Genomic DNA, 15,047 nt, shown 5'->3' with positions numbered 1-15,047 from the left:
TCCTTCCAGTAAAAGTACTAATATGACACTGTGAACATATTCTGCTATGGCCCATTAATGTCTTAACATGGTACATTAATGCACAACTTTTTTGAGTATTATCTCTGTATATTGCGAGGGGGCCTTTGTACTTTTGTTTTTTTTCTCATGAAGTCTGAACTTTGCAAGTTTTCTCATTGTCATGTGAATTATATATTTGACGTACTTCTCTGTCGTGTTTTTAATTGCACTGATATACCATCAAATGGCTCAAATGATTAAAGTAGACACCATATGTAGTCTTAATCTCACGTTTATATTTAATCAAATTGAAGATCCACCCACAGATATTTTATTTATTTATCTTTAGTAGGGACCATGTACAGTTAAAACATAAATGTCACCATTTGATGCCAGATTGTAGCTACAGCTAATTTGCATCTGCAGTCCCTCGATGGATCATAACAAACCAAACGATAGCAAACAGTACAGGATAAAAGACACAATACAACATACGTATACATATATGTGTCACTTTTTCTAATTGTTGCTATTGGAAGACAAATTAAGCAAAAACAAGCAGGAATACCAAGATGTGGAGTCAGAATGAAGCTCGTCGCATCGGGTTCAATCCCCTTCGATGGACTGTTGTGTTAGATCAAACCCTCTGAGTCCAAAGCAGTTCTCATATAAAGACAAGTGTCATTAAGTCTCCGCCCGATAGCAATAAAACTCTTTTCATCAGTTCAAATAATATGCATCTATTTCAAGTTAAAATACTACTTTATTAAATGATCCTGTATAGATTAATGATAAATAACTTTGAGAAAAGGCGAAGAATCATTATACAATGTCAAAAAGACTCAGGGGAGGCAGAACAAACTCTCTAAACTATTTAGGAACTGTCAAATACAGTTTATGGGAAACCCATGACCCTGTCAGTAATGACTTGCTCTCATGTTGTATTTGATTTTTTTTTGTAAACATTTTTTTTAGGTCTCCGCTCAAAATAACATACCCAAACTAAAAAGGGCATATCTCTGCAACCACAAGGGCTATTTGAATAATGTTGTTGTGATAATAAAGGCAACCAATGTGAGCTTGTGTTCAGATGTATATGTTACTGGTTACGAATAAATAAAGATGAAACACAACACAAATGAAAGTTTCAGGTTCGCTTAGGAAAGACTTAGATTCATGGAAATGTATTGAGCAAATAAATATATAAGTTTATATCAAGTAAATATAAGTATAACAATAGGAATTGATAGAAAGTGATAGGAATAAACATACATATAAACTAATATAGTACAATAAGTAGATGGAGAAAACATAAACCTTGGTTTGTTTGTGATTAGTTTGAAAGAATATAAGTCACTAGCGTTTCCTTTAACCTCTCCTAAGAAAAATAAGAAAAATAACTCTTGGCTATGAGAGCATTTTACAACTTTTAGGACCTAAAACTCCTACTGAATCTTTTTCTGGCATAGTTGAGTAGAGACAGTTAGTGAAATGTGAAACCAGGTTAAATGAGGAATCAGGAGGGATTTGTAAAAAGTTTAAATTTAAATTTAATTGAATGCATATCGAGGCCCAGAGGTACAATTACCAAATATTTCTTGACAATCTGAAGATGTAAAAGTATTCCTAATAATACTATTATATAATTCATATTCATAAAAGACTGTATATAAAGCAGCATCTTGATATAAGATGCTACTCACAGATAGATGCATGAATATTGACAATATTACAGACTTTTAGTGTTTTGTACATTTTCCTGTAGAATATTAAAGAAAGGACCATTATGTGAAGTGTACTATTTTTAGTTTGTTCTAGAACATACATAATGGATTTGAAGGCCTTTGAAAAAAATGTTTTTAATTATCTGCCAGAACATTTGAATTACCAACATGTAAAGGCTGAGCTCTATTTCAGATTCTCAATAGTACTTCAAATAGCAGTGCATTCGTATCCTAGAAATGAAAGAAACAATCATAGTGTATTTTTAATGTATTTGTTGAACTCTGCATGGTTTTCATTTTCTTTGCTCATGTTCCTTTTTGTAGTTTTTCCCCTTTAGTTCATGTTTATTGCAGCAATAACAAGCGGCAAATTCAATCGGAAGGCATAACGGCAAAAAGCACTCCCAACGTGCCAAGCAAGAGCGATTCTCCTTATGAGTCATAACGGCTGGGAATGATTGGGGTTCATCAGAGGGATGTTTTTACATCCATGGCCTCCGTTCTTGGAAATATGTGTATTACTGTGAGCAATTTCGTTGTCTTGGGAGAATATTCTATACTGTTTTCTCCAAAATGTCATCATTTGTGATCCGTCCACTAAGTGCCATGGCGCTCACCTTTACGAGACCCACAGGGTGCCAGGATGGAAGCGTCAGCAAAGACTCCAGAGGCAGTCATGTGACACTAAGCATCAGAGTGTACGCAGCTTCTGGTCGATATTTCACAGAGTCCTGGGGAAGTGTAGTGAGAGATACACAACATCCCTGTTGTCCTGCTTGTTCATCCGACTGAGACTAAAGATATACGTTACCCAGCTGCTGGTGTTGAAATGGATCATTTACTCACTTATTATTCTTTAAATAAACGTACCAACAAGGAGAGGAACAATTATGAAGAAAATACATATTCCTTTTTAATTTCAGCTTTGTTATCTGCTCTATGGGGGCTAGACTCAGGTGAACAATACTCCACTAAATATTCACATAGCAAAGGGTATTTGCTTCTATTAATACTCAGAATTTCGCATTTAGCAACTTTAAAAGAAACCACAAGTCATAGAACGGGCACTCGGTAGAGCGCATACCTTCGCCGCAGCCACTTTTTTGGTACTTGGCATGAGAGTGTGGGGAACTGTAAATTGATGTAACTTGATACCGGATATTGTGGTCATTATGACATGTCGTATATCACAAGATTGGGCATTGAATTATGAAGATTTTGGCATTAGTTGCATGCCAATTAGATAAAAATGTATCGCGCTATGGTAAAAAGAAGATTGACATTTTCATGACCTTGACCTTTGACCCGATCGATCCCAAAATCTAATCAAATGGTCCCCGGATAATAACCAATCATCCCACCAAATTTCATGCGATTCGGTTGAATACTTTTTGAGTTATGCGAGTAACACGCATACAAATAAATAAATAAATAAATACACAGCGATCAAAAGATAACCTTCCGCATTTTCAATGCCAAGGTAATCATTCATAACGTGGCTCTCTGACAGCTGATCTCCTCTCTCGCGCCGTGCGCACTCGGTGGGTCTTGGTTCCTGTGCGTCAATATGTTTAATCATTCACAAAGCTCAAAAAAACAAAACAAAAACTATCATCCTCTGTGTATGAGACTCCTCAGTTTATCCCTGAACTCCTTCCTCATGAGGCAGTAAATAATCGGGTTCAGGCAGCTGTTGGTGTGAGCCAGACAGACGGTCAGGGGGAACACGTATGTGTGAACTCCGTAATACGCCTTGTCCCAATTCGCGACGTTCAGTTTGACCAGCACACCCCACAAGGTGATGGCCTGGTTCGGCATCCAGCACAGGAAGAAGCACAACACGACGATGGTGATGGATTTTGTAACTTTGGACCTCCGTTTGGGGTTGCAGGTCTTCATACTCCGGTGGCTGATGACACGCAGCAGCATGATGTAGCTGATGGACACGATGGACATCGGCAACACGAAACCTACAAGTATCTTTTGTATGTGATAGACTGCCAGCCAGTACTGCCCACCGGGAAACCTCAGCAAACACAGCTTCTCCCCGGTGACATTACTGAGAGTTGAAAAAATCGACGTCGGCGCAGTCGCCAGAGACGCCAGTGTCCAAATGATTACGCAGGTCCATTTGGCGGAGCAGGACGTGCGCGCGGTGCTGTTCTTCAGCGCCGAGGCCACCGACCAGTAGCGGGTCACACTCATGGCCGTGAGAAAAAACACGCTGGCGTACATGTTCATCACGGTGACCGAGAGGATGATTTTGCACATGGCGTCTCCAAACGGCCAGCTGAAGTCCAGCGCGGTGTCCACGGCCCAGAAGGGCAGAGTGAGCACGAACTGGAGGTCCGTCACCGCCAAGTTGAGCACGAAGAAGTTCACCGTGGACTTATTCCGCTCTGGTTTGACCCTGATGAAGAAGAGGACCAGCAGGTTGCCAATCAGCCCCGCCGCGCACACCACAGAATACACGAAGCAGATGAGGAACCTCAGAAGCAGGCTCCCGTCGGCCGACACGTCGATGTCCTCCAGGTTGCTGAAGCAGTCGACCTCAACCAGTGAACTGTTCCAACACACGCTCTCGTTTTCCTCAAGCATATCGCCAGCAGCTCAGACGCGTTCAAGCAATATTGAAGATGGATCACACGTGTGTGCCCAAGTGTAGAGCCGGATCTGAGAGGAACACATAAGTACACCGTGCCAGTCCAAACCCTCCGTCTATATCTAACCCCCACCCTCCTCTCCCGTTATGTTTATGCTCCCCAATTACGCACGCGGGGTTGACAACGCGTGCGTAATTGGTTTCGTACCATCGCAACGAGGGGACATGTTGCAGAACACGTCTCTCTGCTGCCACCCAGTGTTCACTTCAGAGTATGACATGCTGTTTACAATCCTCCAGAAAGAGGGACGAATCCCATTTTATTACAAAAATAAGGGAGAACACTAAGAAGTTACAGAATGCATTTTATTACATCTAAACTTTTCTACATAAACAGGTAACATTCAATAAGGAAACAATTTCTTCAATGCAGGTAATAAATATTTGTTTTTTTTCTCACTTGGTATATTTGTACAAACTGACAAGGGTCTACTGTACACCGTCTTCTCCTCGCCCTCCTCGAAAAGACTTGTTAGGATTTTTTCTCGGATGAGAGCCGTGACACAGAACCTGTGAATGTTTTAAGGCAGTGAGTGCAGATGTCGACTTAAGTCGGACTTTTAGATTATTTCTGCTGTGTAAGACTCTTTATTGGCCACAGTCCCTTTTTTTTATTCGTATAATAGTACAGCTGTCATCTTCTAAAAAATATATAAATTAATTTATTCTCTCGCTCTGAACTGACACACAAAAAGCATACAAACGGACATCGAACACCCGCGTTTGGATCTGAACCTCCGGCTTTCCGTACAGACACCAAATACACGCGGTTGACTTTTCCCTTCTTTTTTAAATCTACGGTGAGACGTCATGACAACCACAGAGTGGAGCTGATCGGCACCGTTCGCCTCTGGAGGTTGTGAAAACACTTTTTGTACCAGTAACTAATAATAATAATAGTAATACTAATAATAGTGGCCTTATTCCCAGTGTCCTCACACATAAGATGCAACATAACAAATAAAAAATGCTTGGAGTTGGAAAGGGATCGAGATGGCAACAGCCCTCTGTGCTTATCCATCCCTACAGGCACCCTGATATTTTATAATTTAAATTAAAAAAAATTAAAAAAACATAACTCCCCCAACTTCTCCCTCGGATACCCAACAACTGCGCATGCGCACGATGGAGCCGCGCGCAACCTACACGGCGCGCTGCGTGAGGAAAGAAGAAGTTTAAATCCATTACATCGTGACCAGAATGCATTTCATGAGCCGTGACCACCTTGTCAACACTGATGATTGTTAGTCAAGCGTCTGGGTACCTCTTCTTTAAAGAAAAGGTGTACACACACTGAATATTCAGTTAATGAACTCAACGTTACTCCACACATTAATTCATATATGCCCTGAATTTGCTGAAATCCAGTTACATTCCACTTTTACTCAAACACCTTTTAATGAGCAAAGACAACAATTGATGGTATATTTTCAGCTCATCAAATGGGTTATGAAGTGGCTTCTGGAGCGTAATAAAGAGGAGATTTCTCTAAAACCCATAAGGGTAACAGGAGAAACTATATATATATACATATATATATATACATGTATATACATGTATATTATATATATATACATACATATATATATACATATATACATACATACATACATATATATATATATTAAATAAATTGGTTTTGGACAGGGACAATGGCTTATTACTTACAACAAGTTTGATAAAACAAAACAAAAAACACCTTCATATTTCCTAATACTCACTACTGCTATTTTTCTATGTAACTAGGTTCCAGATCATTTGGGTGTCATATTAATTAATGTGTGAAGTCACTTTTGAGGCGATCATTCATTCATAATCCGTTAATCACATGAACTCGCAGTGACTTGGTGAGCGGCAGGACTTCATAAGACCCCTTGAATGAATTCAGAATGACACCGCCGTGAGTCGTGCACAGTAAACATGCGCTGCGTGCCCTTCTCATCCTTCTCATACGTCACTCAAGTCGGCTCCCAAGAAGATACACAAGAGGTCTCTCCGTGACCCAGATCTAAAGCGTACCTTTCCGGCAAACAACAAATAATAAAATACATATTTAATAAAAAGCAATAAAACATTTCTTTGTTTAAAACAGCTCCCGAGTGGCCGGTCACTCTTGGAAATCAAACGATGTGTAAAAAATATTATATGTATAGAAATAAGAAAACCGAATAAATAAAAAAATACTGAACAACAGGAAATACACGAGACTGGTTCCGGTTCAGCGTGAGAGCCGGAGGTCGAACAGGGAATCAAATAAAAGATGCGAAGAGAGAGCAAGGAAGGACGGGAGGGAGGGAGGGAGGGAGGGATGGAGGGAGGGGGTGAGTCTCCCAGTCAGCTGAAGGTCAGGACAGAAGGTCAGGCGATGCAGTCAGAGGTGATGAGCTCATGGCGGTGGGGATAATGAGGCTTTGAAGTGAGCGGAACATCTGGAAGTGGACAATCGAGAAGAAACGTTTCAAGGACACGCAGACTGGGCCGACTGGGCGGGTACCAGTTCTACTGTATGCCACTGGTGAGATGACCTTCTGTAACCTCTGTTGGATAACCCAGAAACTTAAGCAAAAACCCTGTGTGCACTTTTAAAACTCTCCGATACATTCGTGAGCGACCTCTGTGTTCCAGCGGGATGAGGGGCCCCGGCTCGCTTTGACACTTCTCCGACGAGCTCGAAGGGTTTGGTTCAGATTACGGACGGGTCACGCATTTCTAAAACCCGCTGGCTTTGTGCCCAGTCCAAGTTGGCATGCGGAGATGTCTCTCGCTCCATCACATCGACGCCAAGTCTTCAACAGAGGTCGTCGGGTCACCATTTTAAGACATTCAACTCGAGCCTCCGAAAAACACGCCGTGAAGCATGCGCACAAACAGGCACTCGTTTAAAACTTGGTCCCACGCCATGGGCGCCTGTCTCTTTAAGAGATTTCCGCACTGTCGAGTAAGAGAACGATGACACCGAAAGGACATTCGAGGTTTCTGAAGAACGACCAGCTGGAATGGAAGAAGTGGACCCCCGTTGGGTGGAAACACTGTGGCACACACACACACACACACACACACATTCAACTGCACTCTGATTACTGTAAGAATTTACATAGGTACCGTATCTTGTTTTTGGCATTGTGCAAAAATGAAAAATGAAAAGAAAGAAAAGGAAACAATCGTAAACTTTTCCAGCTCAGAACTCTAAATTGGCAGTTATAAATAGTCGAAAAGTCTCCATTTCTAAATGCTGTATGCTGGCAGAGTCTTTGTGAGGAGTTGGAAATCGAGTGAAAATTAAAAAAACAAATTTATAATTTCCACCGGCACACTCCCCACAGCATTAACCTGAAGGTCAAAGGGAATGCATAAATAGTTTTTCTAAATATATATATATATTCATATATATTTATATAAATATATATCTACATGTATAAATATATGTATATACATATATAAATACATATATAAATATATACATATATATATGGATATTTATGTAACTGTTTAAATATATATAACTTAAAAGCATAATAGAATTAGTACATGAAATGTAAATTCAGTGTTCTTGGACAGAGAAATAATACACCATGAATTTAAAAATCAACTGGAGGAAAGTGAGAACAAGAGAAAGAGAGTTGAAGTACATGTGATAGAAATGCAAATAAAACCACATGTAAAAGCAGAATAAAAGAGAAGAGGAACATAACCACGTGGCAACCGGCATATGTAGGAGCTTTTGTGACAGAGAAAGAAAAGAAGAAAAAAACACAAACAACCTCAGTCCTCCACTTAAAAACAGCGATTGAAGCAGCGCCCTAGACTCAAAAATGTCCCGATTTAACGTACAAAAGTAAAAGAGGAAAATATATTTTGTTCTCTGTACACGGTGCCTGCTCCTCGTTGTAGTAAAAAAAAAGAGCCTTCCTCCTTTTGTGTTTTTGCTTGTTTGTGCCGGTTTGGTACCAGTTAACGCCGGTCCACATGCTGGACAGGTTCTGATCTGAAGTCAGTCTACAAACAGAATGTTCACAACTGATTGACGACTCCTTACTGTTCTCAGGTCTGAACCCGCTCCTTATCTTAGTGCTCTTCTTGAGTCTCAATACGACTCCACAATCCACAGTTTGATGACTCGGGGGTGGGGGGAGGGGCGTGTCTATTTTCTGGATCAAAACTTTACCCTGCAGTCAAAAAAAAGAAGCTTTGTCACTGGATCGCCGCTGGACCTAAAGGGAAGTCTTGACCCATCTCGAGTCAGTCCAACGATATGACGTCGGGTATCCCGCCGTAAATAGCCGCCACTGCCGCTTCGGCGCTGCTCCGGCTGGCCACCGCCCCGGGGTGCGTGTGCGAGGAGTGCGAGGAGTGCGACGACGAGTGCGTGGAGTGAGTGTCGCGGAGGCTGCCCGACGACACCAGGCTGCTGCTGCTGCCCGAGTTGCTCGCCCCGTTGGCGGGCGCGGTCAGCGAGGCGGCCGAGGGGGCTCCCGATTGGTCGAGGAACAGCTGGGAGGAGGCGGAGGTGCCGTAGGGCAGGAAGCGGTTGAGGAGCAGCTCGTGGTCATCGGAGGCCGAGGCGGCGGCCGCGGCTGCCATCACCATGTTGTAATGCTGAAAAACCGAGAGGGGAGGAAGTGAGCCAAAAGTGAATAAACAGCACAAAAGGAAGCTGAGTTTGGATAAACTGGTGAAGTCTAGTGTCGTTCACAAATCCAGGGTTTTCCAGGACTTTAAACCAAATTTCCATGACCAAACTGAAATCTCGGTATAAAAATAAAAAATGTAGCGTATTGAGAGTGTATGCTTTGAGCGTCTTTCTTTAAAAAACATTAATTATTTCAAACTCCATGAACTTGAGCTCAACTGAACATGTGATTCTAACAAATTTCCATGACTTTTCTAAAACTTTTATGATAATAAGTTTTTTCCATGACTAAAATTTTTTCCATTTTAAAATTCCATGACTTTTCCAGGTTTTCCATGACCGTACGAACCCTGCAAATCAATCTACAACAGTAATGAACGTTTAAAAGCACATTATGATGGACTCCGATGTAATTAGATTGTGCTCAGCTCACTAATGGTGGTAATGATGGTTTTAACAACTCTGCGTTTTGTTATTCATCAAACCCACAGTTTGCTGTTCAGACCCCGATTTGTTTGCCAGTTCATTAACGCGTACATTAAATACTCACCGACTGCTATAATGAAATGAATACATCACATCTTTACTGGGTAAAACTTATGCTTTATGTAGAATTACTTCTTCAAAGATTTGTCCAATCAGCTGGGAGAAATAACTGCCAATGCGAGGACGTTGCTTAAAGGGACGAAGACGTTGTTCTCTGAGTCACCGCTCGTCGATGAAGAACTACAGATCCTTTGGTTCTCGTTCTTTTTGCTTCCTCCAGAATATGAGCTGACTTCCGGAGACTTTGCTCAAATTGCACATTTTGGGGAGAACCAACCCTTTAAATGTTAGTTTCAAATAATGTCACTAAAACAGAGCGGAGTGAAAGTCGTTTTGTGAGTACAACTATAACATTTGGTTCCACGGAGAGAGTCGCAACACATTTTATTCTTCTAAAATGAACCGTAGACAGTCTTCAAGGATGGAATTCCGCGATGCAGTGTTGACGTACCTGATGATTGTCGCTTTGAAGGAAAGAGAAGAAGTTCAACTCTGGAAAATCAAACACAGGCCGAGTGAATGGAGAATATCCACCAACAAACACATCATGTGTTTTAAAGGTCGGGGCATGTGAGACAGCGAGAGAGATGGAATGGCTTTCTCAACCAAAAATGAAATAAAAAATAGCATTAGACATTTTATAGAAAACGAAATAATAAGAACAAAAGGCCCTTTGACATCTGAAACTTCTGTTTTTCCCCAATGGAGTTCATTAGAAAATGACTTTATCAAATATTCTTTATCTGCTTGTTTTGATTCTTTATGAAGTCACTACTTCTTATGGCTATAGAAGCACATTTAATTATATATATAGACATATATATAGAATTTGGGATCTCGCGTATAATTTGGACGACTTGGTTGCCTTCCATCGGTGTAAAAATGTACATATGGACTTGCTTGGTAAGGATAGGAGTAGAAGTAATTGAGTTCAACTAATTTATTAGATGTTTGAATGTCATGCCGCTCCCATGACATCGTCTCCGGTCCGGTCGGGGTTGGTCTTTACCCGACAGGTCGTTGGGCGTGTGGTAATAGGGCCGGTAGTCCTGGATGAGCGGCGGGATGGGGGGGATGTAGCCGGTGTCCACGGCGGGCATGCTGGGCGTGCGGCTCACCGGGGAGGCCTGGTGGTGCAGGTTCAACACTCTGGAGGCGGACACGAAGGGAGCGGGTTAGAGATGGCGAGTCAAAGAGGACATCTCATCGAGAATGAGGCTTTTTTGCTTTGACGTCATTTTTATTTGGTAAGTCACAGTCTGACCTCGAAAACACAAACCTGAACAGGCTTCAAATGCAGCAGCAGCGCACAGATGCACACAATGAATTCAAATTGGTCATAAAACCTTATTTTATGATACGTTTTACTTTAGAAGTCACTGTTAACTTCTCCAACGACAATTTCCATGCATACGAGCTAAAACCTTTGACTCAAATGAAGATATTATTATAATATTTAGGCCAGATGAAAATAGCTCCCCATCTCCCTCAGCTCTGTTTGTTAGCCGGGTTAACGATCCGTTGTGATCCTGAAAGATTTGTCAAGCATTTAACTCACTTTATAAACACGTGGCATTACGACCGGCGTAACTTTCAGTCGTGTTCATGATGCTTATGTGCACAGAGCAAAACATTTTAGATCTACGCATCCAATTTAAAGAAGTTAAGAACTTGTGTGTCGGGTGCAAAACTCGTGAATCATCAACATCTAGATACGTAACTTATCGTCTGAGCAGCTAAAACGAGCCCCGTTTCCACATTTAACGGGAAAAAAATAAAGAAATAAAGAAATGAAATCCGCCGGCCTCGCACCGCCTCGGTGTGTCTCTGACCCTTTGTTGTTGCTGATGGGCGGCGAGGTCGGCGACATGGAGGGACACGCTCGTTGGGGCTGAGGCGGCGGCGGCGAGTCCTGCCCTTCGTCTTCCGAGGAGCTGTCCAGTGTCAAGTCGATCACCTCCACCTTCCTGCCGTTGCTGCCGTCGTTGCCGCCGTGGCCGGACGACGACGAGCTCCGCTGGTCCGAGCCCGCGGACGTTCGACATGAACCTGCCGAGCGGCAACACTAAACGTTAGTTTGTGTTTTGTGTGCTCATGTTCAGGATTCTCTGAGGCTGCGACGGAAGAAAAAAAAAGATGATCAAAGCAACGCTGAATATTGTGCGTGTGCTAAAATGCACACATACAGTATGTCTGTTACTATGGAGACAGGCACATTGCTCAGTTGCATCATGATTGACGCTTCAACTAATTAAAACTGACAAGGCATGAACAAAGACTTCTTACTATCTTTCTGTAATCCTATTTTAATTACTTCTAGGCTGTCGTATGGACTTTCATATAGACGCAGCCTTTCTGTTTGTGACCCACCCTGTGGGTGTGTTCATCCCTCATTAATGTCTCTCACCATCCAGTCCGTTATAGGAAGCAGAGGAGACCTCCTGCACTTCCCTCTTAGACCTCATGGGGGCCCAGCTGCCGTCCTCCTTGAACTGGATCTCATCACAGTCTGTGCAGCTGTTGAGGATCTCCACGAAAAGCCTGAGAACAAGCAAACAAACACACATGTCAGAGGCAAACCTATCCCCCAGAAATGTACACAAACACACACAGATGTTTTTTTGGGTGGAAAAGACCGTTCACCCCTCAAGACGATAACTCTGCTCTAAACAGACTTACGTCAACATTGTGATTCAGGGGTGTGAAGGAATACCTCAATATCTGTACGTTACAGTCAGGGAGTGTTTTTAACATCCTGAACATCGAGGACAGGGACGTGGATGAACACGTTCAAATTGACCTCTAAGCCTGCAGGGTGCTCATCAGAAAGAATCAGAAACAGGTTTATTGCCAAGAATGTTTTCACAAACAAACGAGGAACTTTTTTTGGCGGAAGGTGCAAGAGAGACTTTCAACTTTTTTAACAAGGCCTCACATTATGATGTAAATGAATCATATAAACGAGTGGTGGAAGTGCGTCTGTGACGCTCTCGATTATTTTGATACGAGTTTATATAAATCACAATGTATGAGTGCAGTATTTGAACCCTGTGGGAGTCATGAGTTAATGATGTCGTAAAAGTTGATCTGCATTAAAAATGAAAGACAGGCAGCAGTTTTCGATCATGGAGTTTAACACTTTTACTGGAGAATGAACCTTAACAGCTCCTTTCAGAATCATGTGTATTGCAAAGCAGACACACACACATGTGATGTTTTGGCGCATAACCATAAAGTTATTGTTACAGTTATTGTTTCCTGACAGGTCCTTCGTGGGATGGAGAGGAGCCGGTGTGGCGGCCTTACCCGTCGATGATGAGGTGTTCAAAGGGGGCCTTCTTGTCGCACACAGGACACACCCAGGTGGGCTTCTTCTCGTTCATCTGGATGTACAGCGTGGCGTCGAAGCACTGCAGGTGGGAGCATGTCAGCGCCCGGCATGGAATCATCAGCCGCATCTTCCCCAGCTGCGCACACACACACACACACACACACGTGCAAAAAAATGTCACACACATGCTGGAACCCCACATGGAAAAGGTGCTCGACAGGTGTTGAGACGGAGCGTGTGCACAACTCAAACTGAGGGGCATGCGGGCGGGGGGGGCGGGGCATGTTGAGACACGTGTAAAGGAAAGAATGGACGGACACGTCTCGGCTTGACTGGATCTCTAAACACTGGCTCAAGATCCATAAAGAGCACGCCGGTTACCGGGCAGAGCAGCGACACGCGAAGGCTGGTCGTGGCTATTTCACTGTCGGGGTCGGCTGTGAGCTTCTCCTTGACTGTAAGTAAGTAAAAAAACACACACACACACACACCCACACACATACATACAGACACAAGAGTGAGAGAGAAACAACCCAAGGTCTTTATGTCGAATAAAAGGAAGCCAGAGATGTGCTTAAAAGAAAAGTTACAGTCGAAAACAATTCGTTTAGAAATAAAACTGTATTCAAAGTGCTTATACATGATGTCAATATCAGCCTTGATATGCTGGATCAGTGCATCCCCGTTCTTACTGAGGGCTCTGGAGTGGTCCGGGTTTCTGATGCCTTTGGCTCGTAGTCTCTGTAACAACACGGTGGACGACTGCTGCTTCACCAAGTACACCGCCATGGAGTAACTCTGCGAACACACGTGAATTCGTTCTACGGTCAATAAAGAAAGTGCACACAAGACGCTTGAAATCTCACCCGGTGACATTTTGTTGTCACGTCCTGGGCCGGCTGCGGAGAGAAAATGTCCTTTCACGGGAGGAAAGGCCGCAGGCAAGATGTCTTATGCAACGTAGTGTTCAGCTCATTTTTACGACTCTTCGTATGTGCTGCCGCGTGTGAAGATGCGCCGAGGGAAGGAAGGAATTCAAGGCCAGTATGTCCGTCTCCTGCCACCCAACTAAAAATAACTCAAGAATATGAGATCAATACAATATATAACATTGACTTTATTTTAAAGTCCACACAGTGTTATATGTTTAGACTTTTTCTCACATTTTGGCTTAACGGGTATACTAAACAGGATCTGTGTCATACCAAAAAATAATCCCTCTCAAGTATCACATGTGTCATGTAAGTCTCTGCAGAGAGCCCGCCTTCTGCCTGTTACTTATATGTTACGGGGCTCGGGACGTTTTGTGTGTCGCCCCCATGCATGCGCGAGCACGCTTCCAAGAGGAAGCTGCAAAAATAGTGGACACAGTGCCAAAAACACACAAATATAGGCAGGTGGAAAAAGGCTCGCTCTAAACAAAGAGTGAATCTGATTTAAGCATTTGAGAGGTTGAAATCAGCAAATGTTAAGTAACATTACTTGATGACTTTATTACTTATCAAAACTTAGATTTTTTAATTATTATCCCTATTTCCCCTCTTTTTTTTCTTGGAATGAGCACCGTTTGATGCTTGTTGTTCTTTGTGTGTTGTACACTGTACCTGAATACCATGTTTACCAAGACAAACAACCCACAAATTGACAAAAACTGAGAAAGAAAAGTGAGTGAAAAAAAACTAAAGAAACATTGATTATCAAAGAGCCCCCTCTCCCCTTTGTTAGAACCCGTGACACTTTGGTTCTTACCCTTCCGATCTCGGCGGTCCACGACACCACGATGGTGTTGGGGACTGTGGTGGACAATCTGACCAGTGAGGTAATGTTGATGGGCCGGCTGGGCCGCTTGGGCTCGACGCCGTTTTTGGTTGGAGGAAGATAACCCTAGATGTCCGACATGAATATGAGAGGGGGGGAGAGAATGAAAAATGTGCCTTTTTATTTGTGAATATTCAAAAATTCTAATTCACAAGGCAGGAAAGGTCGTACAAGTGAAATGAAAAGACCGAGTTGAGTCGTGAAAGAACAACAAAGCTGCGTTCTGCCGGTTGTCTATCTGATGAAGGCGGAGCCTCTTTACCGGCAGGTTACACGGCTTCCCGTTGACTTTCACACACAGATTGGGTGGGAAATGGTCTTCCTGAGGACAGCTGG

At 42.6% G+C, this 15,047-nt stretch overlaps 2 protein-coding genes across 3 annotated transcripts in view; both read right to left on the bottom strand.

Annotated features, from left to right (window-relative positions):
* Window positions 1-3,195: 3,195 nt before the first annotated feature.
* Window positions 3,196-4,322, bottom strand: rxfp3.3a1 (relaxin family peptide receptor 3.3a1). The gene has a single exon (XM_056413740.1). The coding sequence runs from the start codon at window positions 4,320-4,322 to the stop codon at window positions 3,336-3,338; it is 987 nt and encodes a 328-aa protein (XP_056269715.1). The 3' UTR covers window positions 3,196-3,335.
* Window positions 4,323-4,674: 352 nt separating this feature from the next.
* The window catches only part of LOC130193269 (E3 SUMO-protein ligase PIAS1-like), a 49,764-nt gene continuing 39,391 nt past the window's right edge, over window positions 4,675-15,047 (bottom strand). The window contains exons 4-13 of one of the 2 annotated variants that reach the window (XM_056413726.1): window positions 14,974-15,047; window positions 14,643-14,777; window positions 13,586-13,691; window positions 13,275-13,348; window positions 12,869-13,029; window positions 11,970-12,103; window positions 11,395-11,611; window positions 10,572-10,711; window positions 10,014-10,054; window positions 4,675-8,982 (exon numbers count right to left, since the gene is read on the bottom strand). The exon at window positions 14,974-15,047 is cut by the window's right edge and continues 65 nt beyond it. In XM_056413726.1, the coding sequence (XP_056269701.1) occupies window positions 8,626-8,982; window positions 10,014-10,054; window positions 10,572-10,711; window positions 11,395-11,611; window positions 11,970-12,103; window positions 12,869-13,029; window positions 13,275-13,348; window positions 13,586-13,691; window positions 14,643-14,777; window positions 14,974-15,047 (1,439 nt within the window). In that variant the 3' untranslated portion in view covers window positions 4,675-8,625. The remainder of the gene's footprint in view (window positions 8,983-10,013; window positions 10,055-10,571; window positions 10,712-11,394; window positions 11,612-11,969; window positions 12,104-12,868; window positions 13,030-13,274; window positions 13,349-13,585; window positions 13,692-14,642; window positions 14,778-14,973) is intronic. The other variant, XM_056413727.1, reaches the window with a different exon arrangement.

This window comes from Pseudoliparis swirei, chromosome 4 (assembly GCF_029220125.1).
Source record: "Pseudoliparis swirei isolate HS2019 ecotype Mariana Trench chromosome 4, NWPU_hadal_v1, whole genome shotgun sequence".
NCBI classification, from domain to species: domain Eukaryota; kingdom Metazoa; phylum Chordata; class Actinopteri; order Perciformes; family Liparidae; genus Pseudoliparis; species Pseudoliparis swirei.
Note: the sequence above shows the minus strand (reverse complement) of the source record. Positions and strands in the feature narration are given on the sequence as shown.